The following is a 20,923-nucleotide window of genomic DNA, read 5'->3' on the forward strand; positions in this document are numbered from 1 at the left end:
TCGAGTTGGTCCGCTAGTAATAACTGTTTATGATAAAATACAATGGACATCGAAATAGTGTGTGATATCATTGATTTAACTCTACAGTGCTAAATTATGTTAAATCTAATTACCTTTCAGTGTTCATTTCATCTTCCAAGTTTTCGCCACTGTGGTATCTGCTAACTATAGACATAGCATCAAAATCACTTTGAGATTCTGAATCAGTATCACATTGATAAATTTTGTTTTCATATATAAAAGGTTTACAATTTTGAGGTTTAACAGCGTTTTGAGAATATCCATCAAATACTTTTGATGAATCATTAATCCCATTTCCGTAGGTTATAACCAGAGGTGTTTCTTTCGTTTTTTCTTTATTGCTAAAATAAACTGTGGAAGAAGAAGATTCTGGAAGTAGTGGTGTATTTTGTGTGGGACTTTGTAGCAAAAGACTAACATTGTTTTTACCAGAAGACATACTAAAAAAAAAAAAAAAATATTATTTGTTTGCTTAAGGACTACAAATTGGTATTTAGTATAAATAATGTAAAGGAATATATATGTTATATAGAAATTGTTTCGAGGACAATAGATACATACTAAAATTGGCTTTATCAACCTATTTGATTTTTATATACATGATCTACTTTAAGTCTAATTTCATAAGATATTAATGTTCTAATTTTCCCATTCATACCTATATGACTTATGAAATGATTCATAGACCTATATTTCTAAGTTTAGGAAGATATAGGTTAAGATACATACTTATACTTATAAATGTATATATATATATATATAAATATATATATATATATATATATATATATATATATATATATATATATATATATATATATATTGTTATGATGTATTATTTGTGAATGATGAGCAATGAGTGTTTTTTAATAATATATATAGGGTTTTTATCGCGGTTCTCAAAGAACTAGTTTGTAAGCACTTTTTGAAATTATCTTTATTATATCTATTATGAAACACACATATATATCTAACATAACCAATGTAAAGTTTAAAATAAACTATCTTTAAATTAAAATTCTTATGAAACTAATTAAATTATATAGATAATGTAAATTTTAAACAAACTATCTTTAAAATTGAAATTCTTATGATACTAACTAAATTATATTAACAAAATTTTGTACCTTTCTTTCACTGAATGCCTAAATAAAATGTTCTCCAAAATAAAGATTTTAATCACCACTCAATGTCTTCGTTCTCAGCCTCGGTTATCCTTGTTTTTGTGAAATTACTTTTTCCAATTATCAGCTTCCACCAATTTAAAATATTTTTCTTCTTAACAGCATTTATATATATTCTTCTTTTCAATATACCAATATCCAATCACCAAATATATTATATAATTTTAATTTTCAATTAATACTTCCTTCCATTATCCAATTACCATTTTTACATAACATAATTTTTAATCTTCAATAATATTATCTTTATACTGTTTCTTAATCTTCATTGAACTTATTATATTGAACATCTGGACCTTCTGACTGACTATCTTGAACTTACTGAACAATTGACTTCACTAACTAAATGTGTCTATCTTCTAACTGACTTTCTTACTAACTGACTGGCCTCTGACTGAACTTATAGTAACTGTAACTGATGCCTTGAATCCAAATCACCGGGTATTTATATCTTTTTTCATGTTCCAGAATCATCTGGCAAGAAATCATATTCGAATTGTTCTATATGATTGTTCTCGAAAAAGTATATGTTCTGGTTATGTCCATTTCACAGACATAACCATATTCGAGAACGTTCTACCGTAAACAAAGGTTAAATTCTGTATTCTAGAGAATTCTTTACTATTCTATCGAGAATTTTATCGACATTTAGGCTTTTCAGATCAGAATATAAACTTAAATCAGTAACTTAAACACTCTAATTTAATAAACTACACATTTTAAACAACATATAACCCTATTTTATATTCGTAATAATTATTTAAAATGTCATTTAAGTGTATAGTTGGTTGCCTATGCACATGGCTCACTTAAATATATTTACAATATAATAATTATTAAAATAAAACTTTTTACACTTATTATATGCTAATTTCTTAAGAATACCCTCATATAAATAATTTTTATAAAATTCTCTAGTATATAACTTATAAATTATTTTCTTTAAACACCAATCATCTCAATATACATATATATATATATATATATATATATATATATATATATATATATATATATATATATATATATATATAGAAAAGAAAATTAATCTTTGCAGATAAGTTAAATAGTAACCTCTTAAATATTGGGGAAATCTTTTGGGAAGTTTTTCTTCCAGATTTCCCAAATATTTAAGAGTTTACTATATATATATACAGGGTGTCCCATAATTAATTGGACATTAGCTAATGGGTGATAGCTGACATCAAAATAAAGTGTTTGAGCTCAAATTGCTTAGGCAAAATGTTGCTAGTTTTCGTTCTACAGGGAGATTCATTAATATTTTTTTATATTATTTTTATGGATATATTGAAAACTATTCAACCGATTTAAGTGAAATTTGGTATCTTGCTATTATTTAGTATGCTTAATAAGAAAATGATATTAGTTTTACCATTGACACTAGGTGGCGCTACCTACTGTAACATTGGTTCATTAATGGGGCCATAATTTTTTTGTCCGCCCTGTATAAACATTCTAGAAAAAAAACATGAAATAACATTCAATTCTACACAAAAAAGGTATTCCTGTTTCAAATCAAAAAAGTACACCGTTTTCGAAATAAACGTATTTTGTTTTTCGCAAAACAAGCAGGTACCTAGGTATGCTGTGAACTTAATGGCAAAGTCAAGGCGTAAGTACGAATTTGTTTACTATTTGTTGTCAAAGTGCAGTGCGAGTCTATTATTAAAAAAGAATATGTGTGTACTTTGTACACAGGTAAGAAGTTATACTTCTATTATATGACTTCAACGAAATTAATATATTTTAAACAGTTTATTTGTGTTTTATTTAAATATTAAACTAATTTTAATACTTACAAGTTTCCTAAAAATTTTCTTAAATAATACCGAAAATAAAAAAAAAGTAAGCAAGGCAATAACATGACATGTTATGTTCCTAAGCGGTCAAACATCCAAAGTATGACCCCGGTAGACACTGCTTGACTCCCGTTTTCGAGCGACAACTGGTGTAGCCAGTGTGCTATGGCCGTAAAATTCATACTAAAGTGAATTATTTTGACAGATTATATCTACAAATAATATTAAGATTGCCTTTTAATCTTCTTATCATCATATTTTAATATCTATTATCCTATATCCGACGAAGACAAATTCAAAGACACAAAAATTATAAAATATATTTTTTTCACACTTTATTTGCACTGATACATACGTAAATTCAAAGATTTAGCAACTAGCACATTTTTATAAAAATTCACTCTCAACATTTTTCCCACGTATCTCGTAACGTATCTAAATTTTTTGAGAAAAGATTTACCAACTCTTTTAGAAGACATACCTCTAAATTTGAGACGGAACTCTTGGTACATGCATGATGGTGCACCACCACATTATAGCCTAGAAGTTAGAAATTATCTAGATGAAATTTATCCTCAAAGGTGGATTGGTAGAGGTAGTGTATACCCATGGCCAGCACGCAGTCCTGAACTAAATCCCCTAGATTTTCACTTGTGGGGCTACCTAAAGTCACTTGTTTATAAAAAAAATAAATAACCGTCAAGAGTTATGGCAAAATATTGTAGAGGGAGTTAACGTAATTAGGGCCCGAAGAAACTCATTATTTAAAATAAGACAAAACTTACACAAAAGATTTAGATTATGTAGTTTATCTAATGGTGCACATTTTCAACACTTATTGTAATTTTTTTTCGTTTCGTTTTGAATTATTCACTTTGTTAATTGTTTTATATTCACTTCATTGTTTAATTTAATTTCTGATTTTTTTAAAATTTGTTACAGAGTCAAAGGTTTAATAAAAATAATTGTTTCAATCATATGCATTTTGTTTGCAAAAATTATCTACTACTAATACATTTAATATTCACTTTTATTTAAGACCTTTTGAACAATGTTTGAATTTACATAAGTTTTTGTAAAATTTTTTTATTTTATGCACGTCTCTAAAAAATACGTTTATTTCGAAAACGGTGTACTTTTTTGATTTGAAACAAGAATACCTTTTTTGTGTAGAATTGAATGTTATTTCATGTTTTTTTCCTAGAATGTTTATACAGGGCGGGAAAAAAATTATGGTCCCATTAATGAACCAATGTTATAGTAGGTGGCGCCACCTAATGTCATCGGTAAAACTAATATATCATTTTCATATTAAGCATACTAAATAATAGCAAGATACCAAATTTTACTTAAATCGGTTGAATAGTTTTCAATATATCATTTTAAAAATAATATAAAAAAATATTAATGAATCACCCTGTAGAACGAAAACTAGCAACATTTTGCCTAAACAATTTGAGCTCAAACGCTTTATTTTGATGCCAGCTATCACCCATTAGCTAATGTCCAATTAATTATGGGACACCCTGTATATATATATATATATATATATATATATATATATATATATATATATATATATATATATATATATATATATATATATATATATATATATATATAACATAACTAAAGGTAACTGAATTATGAAAATTGGAATAAAAGGGTTTTGAAGAGTGACCTATTTAATGAAAATACTTTCATCTTTTTGCTACTTTTCTTTGCTAGTTGCTTATAACTTCGTATTTTTTGAATTTTAGAAATGTTCACGTTATTCTGAACATTTTTTGTTAATACTTCCCTATGCCTATTGTTAACGGTTTTTGAGTTTAATGGTTTTTATATGAAAATTACACTTTTCTACCATGTATATAAAGTTCAATATCCTCTAATGTAATTTGAATAACAGTTTAAATTCCTTAGGAACGTATTAACCACATACAGCATTATCGTTTACCGTGTAAAGTTGCCTTTTCATTATACAGGGTTCTATCAAAATTGGAATAAAACCGGCATAATAAATTTTCGCCTAATTCCTTTTTTCAAATGGGACACGTTTGTGATTCATTATTTTAGAAAAATATGTTTCTCACTATCGATCTGTATTGGTATTCCCTATACTTATCTCTTGCAGTTTTCAAATAAATTAACTTTATACATTTTTGTCATAAAAATTTTATTTATCAAGTAGCCCATGGAATATTCTGACAAAAATTTCAGTTATTACCAGTAGCGCACCTAGAAATTACCTATGGGGAAGTGTTGGTTCGGCCCGAAATTTTTTTTATGCTACTTCTATGTTGAGTCCTTAAAATTTTGTGAGTATAGTGGGAATAGTGCCCTGGGGGCATTTTAACTCCCCAAATCCTACCCTGGGTACGCCACTGGTTATTGCTAATGTTTAATAGTAATCTTATTGCGGTATACATACATAATGATGTATGTGGTTAAAAAAGTGTAATTTGCATATAAAAACCATTATAACTCAAAAACGGTTCACAAAAGGTATATGAAAGTATTCTAGTTCCAGAGTTTTAACCTTGTTTAAGCTTTACGCTTCTTCAGGGGTTACCAGCCATACAATAGGAACGGCTCTTGATCAGCATTTATGGTGTGCAGTAGTCAGCTGCGATATTTGATGGGGGTTGATTCTAAAATTTCAAAATACTCATCAGGGAGTTCATGTCCAGTGTTGTATAGAAGTTTAGCTGGAGGGAACGGAACTTTTCTTTGTGGAAGCCTAATGAGTATTTGCCCTTGGCGATTGCAAGGTGTCTTTAATATTCGCTTTGCTCGGTTATTCGAGCCTGTAATGGTTCGAAGGACATACCCCCTGCTTAGGGATAGGATTCTGTCCTTAATAGGCGTTATGTTTGCCAGTGTGTGTATGTGTGCTGATGGGTATAGACTGTTCTGAATCATGCAGAATCTGAAGATTTTTCTTTCGGTAGCCATGATGGCATTGATTTCGGAGGTCTTAAGAGAGGCGTGCATGCCTTGTATTCGATGATAGGTCTAATGAAAGTTTTGTAAGTGTGCAATAAAGTTTTAGACGACGTCTTGCCCAGTTTGCCGGCTAGCACTGACAAGAGTTTAAACCTCCTTCTCACCTTGTCAAGGGTATCTTGAATGTCGGTTTTCCAGCTGAGAGTCCTTGTAAAATGGACTCCCAAATAGGAAACCGAGTTTCTGAGAATAAGGTCCTCTCCTAACAGAGCTATTAGGCCCCGGACATCGCGACAATTTGAAGATTTAAATAAAATTAGTTGTGTTTTGGAGGGGTTTATGGTCACCCTCCATTTATTGCATCACCTAATGACTCTGTCTATATAGTTTTGCGCTCTTTAGAATACAGACAATTGTCCACGCTGTCTGTGTGATCCCGACGTAAGGAGAGCAGTGTCATCAGCATACAGTAAAAGGGTCTCCGATCTGTGCTGTGGGCGGGGGATGTCACTATTGTAGACGTAGTAGTGTATAATAGTGGAGCAAGAATTGAGCCCTTAAAGGTGTGGGCAATCCAGCGAGTTGAAGTTTTTCAACCAGGCCCGTGTGCCAGACCTGATCGAATGCCTTCTGGATGTCGAGGAATATGCCTAGGACGTGGTTCCTTTCGTTAAGTGATTGTGAAATGAAAGTTGTTGCTTCAACCAATGTATTTTGCGTGGAGTGTTCAGCCCTGAATCCGAACTGGTGGTCTGGAATGGCAAGGTGAGCGTCTAGGAATTCTACGAGTCTGTCCTTAAGGATCCTCTCGTCTCGTAGACTTTAGCTAGGGTGCTCAATAAAGAAATAGGTCTGTACGATTCAGGGTTGGTGAGGATTTTCCCTTGTTTGGGAATCATGACTGTGCTGGCCACTTTCCATGGAATTGGAAAATAGCTCAGCGTAAGAGATGCATTGATTATGTTGGTGAGCAACGGGATAATATTCTCTGGAAGATTTTTAAAGCATCTTGTGTGGATGCCATCAGGGCTAGGAGCTGTGTTTTTTTTCAATATTACACACTTTTCGCTGAAGTTTGGGTTATTAGGGGAAACGAGGGCGGCCTGTAATGTATCTTTAAAGGCTTCGGCCTTGTCTTGGATTATTGAGAATGAGTGATGAAGTCAGTGGATGACTTTTTTGTTTCGTTAGAACTTTAAGTTTAAGACTCCAGAATGAAAGTATTAAAAAAATGTTCAGAATTAAGTAAATATTTCTAAGTAGCTCAAAACACGTACATCCAGATAGCACTGATGATGGAATATTAATTCCAAAAACGTTTTGTGATGTAGCCCGATAGGGTGTTATAAAATATATATATATATATATATATATATATATATCTATATATATATATCTATATATATATATATATAAATATATATAAATATATATATATATATATATATATATATATATATATATATCTATATATATATATATATATATATATATATATATATATATATAATATATATATATATATATATATATGTATACCTTTTATAAAGGAATTTTTAAATAAGTTTTTTTATTTATTTTTTAATTTTATACAAAACACATGTTTTTTTGTTTCAAACGTTTTTTTTTTGTTTTAAACATTTTTTTTTGTTTTTAAATTTTATGGGGAAACCCCTGACTATTTACTATTTATACATTCGCATCGCAAGTTGGCTATTGCAATAACGTCTACTATCATTTATTTTGTGGTCTTTGGTGCTTTTGAATCTATATCTATGGGAAGGAAGAAAGATTCCATTTGGTCATATTTTGATGTTGTTAAAGATAATAACAAAAAATCAGTGACTGCTAAATGTTAAAAATGTAAAGTTATTATGTTTGAACTAGTGGTGCATATGAAGAAACATACTCAAAAATATATTCCATCTGAAAATTCTCAGCTACCAATGTCAACTATCTATGATTCCGAGTCATACGAGGATTTAACGATAGATAAGATATCAAAAACCCAAAAACATTCAAGTGATGCTTACCCAGATCATAATATAGGTAAGATTGAATTTTAAATTTTTATTGTTTCGGTATTATGGTGTTGTTTTATCGATGGTACCTGGTACCAAATTGTGTTTTTGTTCTTAGAACTTTTTTAGTTTCATATATTTGCACTAACAGTTTTTAAATTCACATCCTGTATATTTATTAACCAACACTGAAGCATATTTTAATTAAGTTTTGATTGACAACAATTAGTATTAATGAATCAATTTTTTTTCAGAGCCTATGTCAGTGTCAACATCAACAATCTTCGATGATACTGATAGCACCATTGACCATGTGGTAGGCGCAAAAGCGTCTGCTTCTAACAACAGCATTTTAAGATTTGTTATTCAAACTAGCCAATCAGAAAATAATAAGTTGGATCTCCAAATAGCCTGATATTTATATCCAACAAACACATCATTTCGTGCAGTTAAACATCCAGAATTTAAAAAGATGATAAATGCATTACATCCTGGATAAGCCACCAAATAGGAATTCTGCTTCAACTGACTTACTTGATAAGGTTTACAATTAAGTACAAACAATTAAAAAAAATTATGCAACAAGGTTTGTTTAGTGCTTGATGGCTGGAGGAATGTTCATAATGAACATATAATAGACATATGTCTCATATGTATGGAAAGTGAACAGGTGCATCTAAGAGTTCATTGATACAATTGGGAATGGTCACACTTCCAAATATTTACTAGAGCTACTTAAAAATTCAATTAGGAAATGCGAAGGGAACTGTTCAAGGAATTAGGCAGGAAAGATATAATAACTTATGGTTGTTCAGTCCAAATATTGAACTTACTTGCCCATGATATATAAGTGTCAGTTATAAAGAATAAAGTAATATAAATAAAAATTACAAATATTTCAGAAATGTACATTTTGCTAGTGCAAAATTCCGAGAAGCTGGTGGTTCTGCTCTTGTATTGCCTCAGAATGTTCATTGAAATACTTTATCGTACTGCTTAGGAAGTTACTTGAAAATGTGACCAATAATATTTGACATTTGCTCAAATAAAGTATAAGTATTGATAAAGATATAACAAAGCTTGTAAATGATACAAATTTAAAGACAAATGCCCAAGACTATTTAAAAAATTAAAGTATACTGCAGTTGCTTTGTAGATACAAAGTCCAAAGAAATACTTGCACTAGAGAAAAGGCTATAGAGATATGGCTAGAACTTCTGAAAGCATTTGAGACTGAACATGCAAATGGCGAATTTTTGGTAAGTGGCACGAATAAAGTCAAGGAGCATATGGAAATGGCTTTGGCCCCATCTCATTTTTTGGTAAATTTGCTTAATCATCACTTTAGTGGAAATAAAATTCGCTAAGAGCAAATAGAAACTGACATGGAATATGTAGAAACTCCTCATCCAGAAGCATTGCCAATTATTATTAATTACCAGGCAAAGTGTGTACCCGTTAAACCATATGTGTTTTCTAAACATCTAGTTGAGAATGTAAAACCGTGGACATGATGGCATTCTATGAAATATATAAATACTACAGCATTGGAACTTGCCTGACAACTTCACATAGCTATTGCATCGTCAGCCAACATAGAAAGACTCTTTTTATCATACAGTTTAGTCCATTCCAATTTACGTAATTGGCTAGGCAATATCAAAGCAGCTAAGTTGGTTTCAATTTTTAAAGAGCTTAATTCCATCACATCACAGATAACATGACTGATCAGATATAAAATTGATGACTTAGATTATATGATAACTATAAGACTGAAACAGTTTGAGAAATTTATTAACTCTTGTATGTAAAATGCTAGAAAGTTTTCCAAGTCTGTTGTGTTCCTAAAGTGCTTGTTTAATTTAAGTGTTTTAAACATGATTTAAACTGTTTTAAACAAAAACTATTTTAAACTTAAACACATGTTTAAAACAGTTAATCAAAACGAAATGTTCAAAACGAAACAACTCTGATCCTGATCACCAAGACGTGAAAATACAAAATATACAAAATATATTTAGGCAGGAATAATTAACAAATGGGATTAATATATTGGATGTTGTCTAATTCCTATTTGGATAATGGCAAACAGAAGAAATATTGAAAAATACTATTAAGTAATTTATTATCTATTAGCTACTATCTGTCTCTAGTCCATTTACTCAGCTTGGGGATATTTTGGAAGATTCTTTGCCAGAAACATATAACACAAAAAATTATATACTCCGTTCCTGATCCCAGTCCCAACTGACTAATAAATTTAGTAATTATTTTTTGCTATGTTGGTTAAATTTTTACTGAGTAGCAGTGGCTGGAAAGTACTATACAATCAACCTTATGCAATCACAGCCAATATTTAAACAAAACAATGTTCACATGCAGTTATTAACCACAATAAAATTGAACCAATAAAAAAAAGCATATTTTTGAAATTTTATAGTCATTTATAGATTAGTATTTACAAATGGAGAGTTTTAATGAACATTAATTAATATGCCCTCCCATTATCGATGATTATTCTACTTTTTTCAATGAAAGAAGTTGCAGACTTATTTCATTGAAAAAAGAAAATTAGAGGAAAATCATAAAAATGGGATAAAAATATTATATTTGTAAATACTAATCATAATCAAAGAAAGGAAAGCACAATACTTGGGTGGTGTATTGAGAGGTGATTGATATTAATTACTCTTAATCATATTGGAAGGTAAAGTGCAGGTCAAAATATCAGTTGCAAGACGCCAAAACTTGTGGCTGAAAGAATTCAGAAGATGGTTTGGTTGCTCATCTACATAAATCTTTCGTGCAAAAGTTTCCAAAGCTACAATCACCAAGCTTCTAAAGGAGATGACACGATAAAAAGAACTGCTAATCTATAAACTCTAAATGGCTAAACAATTTCAAAAATAAATATTTATGTAAACCCTTAATGTGTTAATAATGTTCATGTTTAAGTTACAATTAATATTGGTTATGAAGTTGTAAAGTAACTTCCAGCCACTTCCAGTTGAAATCAAAATTAAACCAATATAGCAAAAAATAATTACTAAATTTACTAGGCAATTTGAGACGGACCAGTAAACCAAGTGAATATGCCTACTTATTATAAATATATATATATATATATATATATATATATATATATATATATATATATATATATATATATATATATATAATAATAGTCTCCCGTTTTATACCGCTGTCGCGGCTTTGGGAGTATAGCAGGGTAGTCTGCTATATCTAGGGCCTACGGTATACAAGGAAGGTAACATGGCCAGTGCTACGCTTCAACCGTCTATTATTACCCCTGGTTTTACCCAAGGTACTCATTTTTATTCAGGCTGAGTCGACCTGGGACCTATAGACATTTTTAAAATGTCTAGATGTTCTTGCCGGCGGTGGGATTCGAACCCCGGACCACCATATATATATATATATATATATATATATATATATAATATATATATATATATATATATATATATATATATATATATATATATATATATATATATATATATATATATATATATATATATATATATATAACCAAACAACACAGTTTATTAGGGTTGCAGTCAGAAAATTGGCCAGGATGTTAATGAAACACTCTTATGACTTTTTGTCTAGCTTTCGGAATGGTTTTGTTCCTTTTTCAAGACACTGTAATAAGAAAAAAAATGTAAATATTTATAAAATATCACAAATCTTCAGTGCAACTTACTAGTCGTTGAGATTATTTGTAAAAGCATAGACACTCAACATTAATAACACATATAAAATATAAAATAGTGGACAAAATACATTCTAAAATTCTTTAAAATTTAGGTACAGATAGTAAAAATTTAGTTTGTCATCTTTTATTATATTTCTAAATAATTGATGGATTCGACCGTTACTTGATGGAAATTCATTTTATGTAACAATAAAACACTGAAAACTTTGTTTTCAAACTTCCACAAAATTTATTTTAAATTCTTATCACTACAGCTGTTTCGGCTGATTGCCTTTCTCAAGTGATCTGTTTTTGGTATGGGTTTACACTTTATAGTCTCTAATAAAATAGGTTGAGGAGGGGAGAACTGTTTGTCTCAAGCTGGTCATTCAGAATTATATCTGTGTTTTTTAATTTCTTGATTTCCATAGATTCTAACAAAGATAGCTTAAGGCCTTTATTTTGAATGTGGAGAATTTTAAATTCGTCATTAAAAGAATGATTATGATCTAGAAGGTGAAGTGCGTATGTAGAATCTGTTTTTCTATTATTGAAAGCCCTTTTATGTTCTGCTATTCGTTTATTAAAATTTCTACCTGTTTGACCAATGTAAGTTTTTGGGCAGTCGCCACATTTAAGTTTGTACACACCACTGTGTAAGTGTTTTTTATGTTGGCTCTTGTTGTTTTTAATATATTTGCCTAGGTTGTTATTTGTTCTGAAAGCTGTTGTTATTCCATTCTTTTTTATGTGTTTGGCTATTTTTGTTGATATTTTGCCTGTATATGTAATTGAGTAGAAGGTACTGGGTTTTTTCTCTGGTGGTGGAAATACTAAGTTCAGGGCTTTCTTGTGTAGTTTTTGATTTAACATTTTATTAATTGTTTGTTCGTTGTATTCATTGTTTACTGCTATTTGCTTAATGATATTTAATTCTGTCTCAAAATTGTATTTTGACATAGGAATTGCTGTTAATCTATGTAACATACTATGATAGGCTAATTTTATACAAAACACATGTTTTTTTGTTTCAAACGTTTTTTTTTTGTTTTAAACATTTTTTTTTGTTTTTAAATTTTATGGGGAAACCCCTGACTATTTACTATTTATACATTCGCATCGCAAGTTGGCTATTGCAATAACGTCTACTATCATTTATTTTGTGGTCTTTGGTGCTTTTGAATCTATATCTATGGGAAGGAAGAAAGATTCCATTTGGTCATATTTTGATGTTGTTAAAGATAATAACAAAAAATCAGTGACTGCTAAATGTTAAAAATGTAAAGTTATTATGTTTGAACTAGTGGTGCATATGAAGAAACATACTCAAAAATATATTCCATCTGAAAATTCTCAGCTACCAATGTCAACTATCTATGATTCCGAGTCATACGAGGATTTAACGATAGATAAGATATCAAAAACCCAAAAACATTCAAGTGATGCTTACCCAGATCATAATATAGGTAAGATTGAATTTTAAATTTTTATTGTTTCGGTATTATGGTGTTGTTTTATCGATGGTACCTGGTACCAAATTGTGTTTTTGTTCTTAGAACTTTTTTAGTTTCATATATTTGCACTAACAGTTTTTAAATTCACATCCTGTATATTTATTAACCAACACTGAAGCATATTTTAATTAAGTTTTGATTGACAACAATTAGTATTAATGAATCAATTTTTTTTCAGAGCCTATGTCAGTGTCAACATCAACAATCTTCGATGATACTGATAGCACCATTGACCATGTGGTAGGCGCAAAAGCGTCTGCTTCTAACAACAGCATTTTAAGATTTGTTATTCAAACTAGCCAATCAGAAAATAATAAGTTGGATCTCCAAATAGCCTGATATTTATATCCAACAAACACATCATTTCGTGCAGTTAAACATCCAGAATTTAAAAAGATGATAAATGCATTACATCCTGGATAAGCCACCAAATAGGAATTCTGCTTCAACTGACTTACTTGATAAGGTTTACAATTAAGTACAAACAATTAAAAAAAATTATGCAACAAGGTTTGTTTAGTGCTTGATGGCTGGAGGAATGTTCATAATGAACATATAATAGACATATGTCTCATATGTATGGAAAGTGAACAGGTGCATCTAAGAGTTCATTGATACAATTGGGAATGGTCACACTTCCAAATATTTACTAGAGCTACTTAAAAATTCAATTAGGAAATGCGAAGGGAACTGTTCAAGGAATTAGGCAGGAAAGATATAATAACTTATGGTTGTTCAGTCCAAATATTGAACTTACTTGCCCATGATATATAAGTGTCAGTTATAAAGAATAAAGTAATATAAATAAAAATTACAAATATTTCAGAAATGTACATTTTGCTAGTGCAAAATTCCGAGAAGCTGGTGGTTCTGCTCTTGTATTGCCTCAGAATGTTCATTGAAATACTTTATCGTACTGCTTAGGAAGTTACTTGAAAATGTGACCAATAATATTTGACATTTGCTCAAATAAAGTATAAGTATTGATAAAGATATAACAAAGCTTGTAAATGATACAAATTTAAAGACAAATGCCCAAGACTATTTAAAAAATTAAAGTATACTGCAGTTGCTTTGTAGATACAAAGTCCAAAGAAATACTTGCACTAGAGAAAAGGCTATAGAGATATGGCTAGAACTTCTGAAAGCATTTGAGACTGAACATGCAAATGGCGAATTTTTGGTAAGTGGCACGAATAAAGTCAAGGAGCATATGGAAATGGCTTTGGCCCCATCTCATTTTTTGGTAAATTTGCTTAATCATCACTTTAGTGGAAATAAAATTCGCTAAGAGCAAATAGAAACTGACATGGAATATGTAGAAACTCCTCATCCAGAAGCATTGCCAATTATTATTAATTACCAGGCAAAGTGTGTACCCGTTAAACCATATGTGTTTTCTAAACATCTAGTTGAGAATGTAAAACCGTGGACATGATGGCATTCTATGAAATATATAAATACTACAGCATTGGAACTTGCCTGACAACTTCACATAGCTATTGCATCGTCAGCCAACATAGAAAGACTCTTTTTATCATACAGTTTAGTCCATTCCAATTTACGTAATTGGCTAGGCAATATCAAAGCAGCTAAGTTGGTTTCAATTTTTAAAGAGCTTAATTCCATCACATCACAGATAACATGACTGATCAGATATAAAATTGATGACTTAGATTATATGATAACTATAAGACTGAAACAGTTTGAGAAATTTATTAACTCTTGTATGTAAAATGCTAGAAAGTTTTCCAAGTCTGTTGTGTTCCTAAAGTGCTTGTTTAATTTAAGTGTTTTAAACATGATTTAAACTGTTTTAAACAAAAACTATTTTAAACTTAAACACATGTTTAAAACAGTTAATCAAAACGAAATGTTCAAAACGAAACAACTCTGATCCTGATCACCAAGACGTGAAAATACAAAATATACAAAATATATTTAGGCAGGAATAATTAACAAATGGGATTAATATATTGGATGTTGTCTAATTCCTATTTGGATAATGGCAAACAGAAGAAATATTGAAAAATACTATTAAGTAATTTATTATCTATTAGCTACTATCTGTCTCTAGTCCATTTACTCAGCTTGGGGATATTTTGGAAGATTCTTTGCCAGAAACATATAACACAAAAAATTATATACTCCGTTCCTGATCCCAGTCCCAACTGACTAATAAATTTAGTAATTATTTTTTGCTATGTTGGTTAAATTTTTACTGAGTAGCAGTGGCTGGAAAGTACTATACAATCAACCTTATGCAATCACAGCCAATATTTAAACAAAACAATGTTCACATGCAGTTATTAACCACAATAAAATTGAACCAATAAAAAAAAGCATATTTTTGAAATTTTATAGTCATTTATAGATTAGTATTTACAAATGGAGAGTTTTAATGAACATTAATTAATATGCCCTCCCATTATCGATGATTATTCTACTTTTTTCAATGAAAGAAGTTGCAGACTTATTTCATTGAAAAAAGAAAATTAGAGGAAAATCATAAAAATGGGATAAAAATATTATATTTGTAAATACTAATCATAATCAAAGAAAGGAAAGCACAATACTTGGGTGGTGTATTGAGAGGTGATTGATATTAATTACTCTTAATCATATTGGAAGGTAAAGTGCAGGTCAAAATATCAGTTGCAAGACGCCAAAACTTGTGGCTGAAAGAATTCAGAAGATGGTTTGGTTGCTCATCTACATAAATCTTTCGTGCAAAAGTTTCCAAAGCTACAATCACCAAGCTTCTAAAGGAGATGACACGATAAAAAGAACTGCTAATCTATAAACTCTAAATGGCTAAACAATTTCAAAAATAAATATTTATGTAAACCCTTAATGTGTTAATAATGTTCATGTTTAAGTTACAATTAATATTGGTTATGAAGTTGTAAAGTAACTTCCAGCCACTTCCAGTTGAAATCAAAATTAAACCAATATAGCAAAAAATAATTACTAAATTTACTAGGCAATTTGAGACGGACCAGTAAACCAAGTGAATATGCCTACTTATTATAAATATATATATATATATATATATATATATATATATATATATATATATATATATATATATATATATATATATATAATAATAGTCTCCCGTTTTATACCGCTGTCGCGGCTTTGGGAGTATAGCAGGGTAGTCTGCTATATCTAGGGCCTACGGTATACAAGGAAGGTAACATGGCCAGTGCTACGCTTCAACCGTCTATTATTACCCCTGGTTTTACCCAAGGTACTCATTTTTATTCAGGCTGAGTCGACCTGGGACCTATAGACATTTTTAAAATGTCTAGATGTTCTTGCCGGCGGTGGGATTCGAACCCCGGACCACCATATATATATATATATATATATATATATATATATATATATATATATATATATATATATATAATATATATATATATATATATATATATATATATATATATATATATATAACCAAACAACACAGTTTATTAGGGTTGCAGTCAGAAAATTGGCCAGGATGTTAATGAAACACTCTTATGACTTTTTGTCTAGCTTTCGGAATGGTTTTGTTCCTTTTTCAAGACACTGTAATAAGAAAAAAAATGTAAATATTTATAAAATATCACAAATCTTCAGTGCAACTTACTAGTCGTTGAGATTATTTGTAAAAGCATAGACACTCAACATTAATAACACATATAAAATATAAAATAGTGGACAAAATACATTCTAAAATTCTTTAAAATTTAGGTACAGATAGTAAAAATTTAGTTTGTCATCTTTTATTATATTTCTAAATAATTGATGGATTCGACCGTTACTTGATGGAAATTCATTTTATGTAACAATAAAACACTGAAAACTTTGTTTTCAAACTTCCACAAAATTTATTTTAAATTCTTATCACTACAGCTGTTTCGGCTGATTGCCTTTCTCAAGTGATCTGTTTTTGGTATGGGTTTACACTTTATAGTCTCTAATAAAATAGGTTGAGGAGGGGAGAACTGTTTGTCTCAAGCTGGTCATTCAGAATTATATCTGTGTTTTTTAATTTCTTGATTTCCATAGATTCTAACAAAGATAGCTTAAGGCCTTTATTTTGAATGTGGAGAATTTTAAATTCGTCATTAAAAGAATGATTATGATCTAGAAGGTGAAGTGCGTATGTAGAATCTGTTTTTCTATTATTGAAAGCCCTTTTATGTTCTGCTATTCGTTTATTAAAATTTCTACCTGTTTGACCAATGTAAGTTTTTGGGCAGTCGCCACATTTAAGTTTGTACACACCACTGTGTAAGTGTTTTTTATGTTGGCTCTTGTTGTTTTTAATATATTTGCCTAGGTTGTTATTTGTTCTGAAAGCTGTTGTTATTCCATTCTTTTTTATGTGTTTGGCTATTTTTGTTGATATTTTGCCTGTATATGTAATTGAGTAGAAGGTACTGGGTTTTTTCTCTGGTGGTGGAAATACTAAGTTCAGGGCTTTCTTGTGTAGTTTTTGATTTAACATTTTATTAATTGTTTGTTCGTTGTATTCATTGTTTACTGCTATTTGCTTAATGATATTTAATTCTGTCTCAAAATTGTATTTTGACATAGGAATTGCTGTTAATCTATGTAACATACTATGATAGGCTGGATGAATTAAATATCATTAAGCAAATAGCAGTAAACAATGGATACAACGAACAAACAATTAATAAAATGTTAAATCAAAAACTACACAAGAAAGCCCTGAACTTAGTATTTCCACCACCAGAGAAAAAACCCAGTACCTTCTACTCAATTACATATACAGGCAAAATATCAACAAAAATAGCCAAACACATAAAAAAGAATGGAATAACAACAGCTTTCAGAACAAATAACAACCTAGGCAAATATATTAAAAACAACAAGAGCCAACATAAAAAACACTTACACAGTGGTGTGTACAAACTTAAATGTGGCGACTGCCCAAAAACTTACATTGGTCAAACAGGTAGAAATTTTAATAAACGAATAGCAGAACATAAAAGGGCTTTCAATAATAGAAAAACAGATTCTACATACGCACTTCACCTTCTAGATAATCATTCTTTTAATGACGAATTTAAAATTCTACACATTCAAAATAAAGACCTTAAGCTATCTTTGTTAGAATCTATGGAAATCAACAAATTTAAAAACACAGATATAATTCTGAATGACCAGCTTGAGACAAACAGTTCTCCCCTCCTCAACCTATTTCATTAGAGACTATAAAGTGTAAACCCATACCAAAAACAGATCACTTGAGAAAGGCAATCAGCCGAAACAGCTGTAGTGATAAGAATTTAAAATAAATTTTGTGGAAGTTTGAAAACAAAGTTTTCAGTGTTTTATTGTTACATATTATATTTCTTTTTAAGAAATACTAGAGGCCCATCTTAGGTGATTTTAAAGAATCTTAGAAGAAAAGGCCCATCTTAGGTGATATTTCTTAAAAAGAAATATAATATTAAGTACACCTAATTACTTTTTAATCATAGGGTTTTTTCTTTTTGTTCTCTATGTGTCAGAGTTAAAACACACCAGTAAAAGATGACAAACTAAATTTTTACTATCTGTACCTAAATTTGAAAGAATTTTAGAATGTAGTTTGTCCACTATTTTATATTTTATATGTGTTATTAATGTTGAGTGTCTATGCTTTTACAAATAATCTCAACGACTAGTAAATTGCACTAAAGATTTGTGATATTTTATAAATATTTACATTTTTTTTCTTATTACAGTGTCTTGAAAAAGGAATAAAACCATTCCGAAAGCTAGACAAAAAGTTATAAGAGTGTTTCATTAACATCCCGGCCATTTTCTGACTGCAACCCTAATAAACTGTGTTGTTTGTTTATATTGGCAGTCACTCATATCCAGTAATTCTCGTATATATATATATATATATATATATATATATATATATATATATATATATATATATATTTATATCTACAAAGAAAAAATGTGAAAAAAATATATCAAAATGTATTAACACTTTCAAAATGATATTTCTATACAATAATAATTAGTAATAAATAGTAAAACATAATTTGTTAAAACCGATTTGGAATGAACAATTTGAGTTTACACAAAACATTTTAAAACAATTAGCTATTTAGTGTAGGTAGGTACTCACAGGTAATTTAATTTTTTAAGAAAAAGTCCCAACTAGAGTGATAATAAATATAAATTGTAGACAAAAAATTATTGTTGACCCAACGAATCAACAAAATTAGTTTTAGTATTAAAAAAAAGATGAACCACAACATTTGTCCTTTTCAGACAAAATAAGAATAAAGTGGATATTTATGTAAATATGAATCATTGTTTGCGCCAACAATGAATATTTACATAATGTTAATTATAATTTACTTGGAAAAAGTGTAAACCATAAACTGCTTTTAAGCATACCGCTAAAATTATCGCTGACCGAAAATAACCTAATCCTACTTATTTTTGAACTTTATACCAGGAACCAAAATAAAAAACAATTATTTAATTAAAAAGCGACTAAGAATACTTACCCACTTAAATTAAAAATAAGTTAATTCAATTTGAATTGTTTTAATCACAGATAATATTGAAAGTTTCAGTTATTCATATTTTAATTTTGAATTTTCATTTTTTTTGCTACAGCTGTAATCCAAAATAAATCTCAGGTGAAACAGAAAGTGACAGTTACAGGTTATAGCTGCTGAGAACGATGGACCTAATCTTTATAATATTGACCTACTCCAATTTTGAACTACTTAGTTTATTGATCATTTTGAACTACTAACATTTGGCTATGCTGTTTTGATCAAGAAGTCTTTTGTATAAAATTGTTCAACCTACTTAGTAATATTTCTACTTGATAAAAGATGGCAGGATCGATCTCGGAATCTCCGTTTTTTATCTTTATACAATTTAAATATAATTTAATTTTTAAATAATAATAAAATTATAATTAATTTACCTAAGTGGTTAAAATATATTTTTCAATGTTTAATAATACATATTGTATCAGTAACAGTGCAAGTTACATAGTTCTTTGACGAATAATATATCTATTAAAAATATGTTTTGTTGTATTTTCCTGATTAATGGTAAAAAGAATGAAACTCATTAAAAAAATAACGAAAATACGCAGATGACCTCCAAAAGACGAATAAGAATAACCAAAATTTCGAAGTAAGTTGTTTAGTTATAATCCGCCCACTGAATACCTACCTTTTCTGTATACATGGAAGATTGCTTAGTTGAAAACTATTTTCTCGTAGCTATGTAAAATTTTTCGCTGAATACGAATGTGTAGGTCCCCATCTCAAGAAGTGGTTACAGTTTTTATAAACAATTTTTTTATAAATAAATTTTCAAATTTGAATATTTTAATTTACAACTCTCTCATCGTAAAGTAGGTACATACGGCTAAAAAATAGGTACATTAAAAATGCTATGTTATATCTATATAAAAAGTTTATATATTACAAGTTTACAAGTCGGGAAATCGAAGATTTTGCCCAACTTTTAGTCCTCATAAGTTTTTACATGGTTCATGGTGCATATTTCTTTAAAAGCTGCACATAAATAGAAACCTATTGTGACAATTTACTATGAAAAAAAAAAAAAAATGGAAAAAAACTTCTTTTTCATTGAGTAACAAGCAATAACCAAATACCTTTTTGCCCTTGCAGAATTAACAAACACACGG

General features: G+C 29.4%; 1 protein-coding gene across 4 annotated transcripts in view; it reads right to left on the reverse strand.

The window, feature by feature from the left end:
• Window positions 1-19,923, reverse strand: part of LOC140452119 (anoctamin-5-like) — a 127,185-nt gene extending 107,262 nt beyond the window's left edge. For 3 of the 4 annotated variants that reach the window (XM_072546213.1, XM_072546196.1, XM_072546222.1), the window contains exons 1-2: window positions 19,758-19,923; window positions 114-461 (exon numbers count right to left, since the gene is read on the reverse strand). In XM_072546213.1, coding sequence (XP_072402314.1) covers window positions 114-460 — 347 coding nt within the window. In that variant the 5' untranslated portion in view covers window position 461; window positions 19,758-19,923. Of the gene's footprint in view, window positions 1-113; window positions 462-19,369; window positions 19,508-19,757 lie in introns of those variants that run through there. The other variant, XM_072546205.1, reaches the window with a different exon arrangement.
• Window positions 19,924-20,923: the final 1,000 nt, after the last annotated feature.

The sequence above is a fragment of the Diabrotica undecimpunctata genome, chromosome 1, assembly GCF_040954645.1.
Source record: "Diabrotica undecimpunctata isolate CICGRU chromosome 1, icDiaUnde3, whole genome shotgun sequence".
Lineage (NCBI taxonomy): Eukaryota > Metazoa > Arthropoda > Insecta > Coleoptera > Chrysomelidae > Diabrotica > Diabrotica undecimpunctata.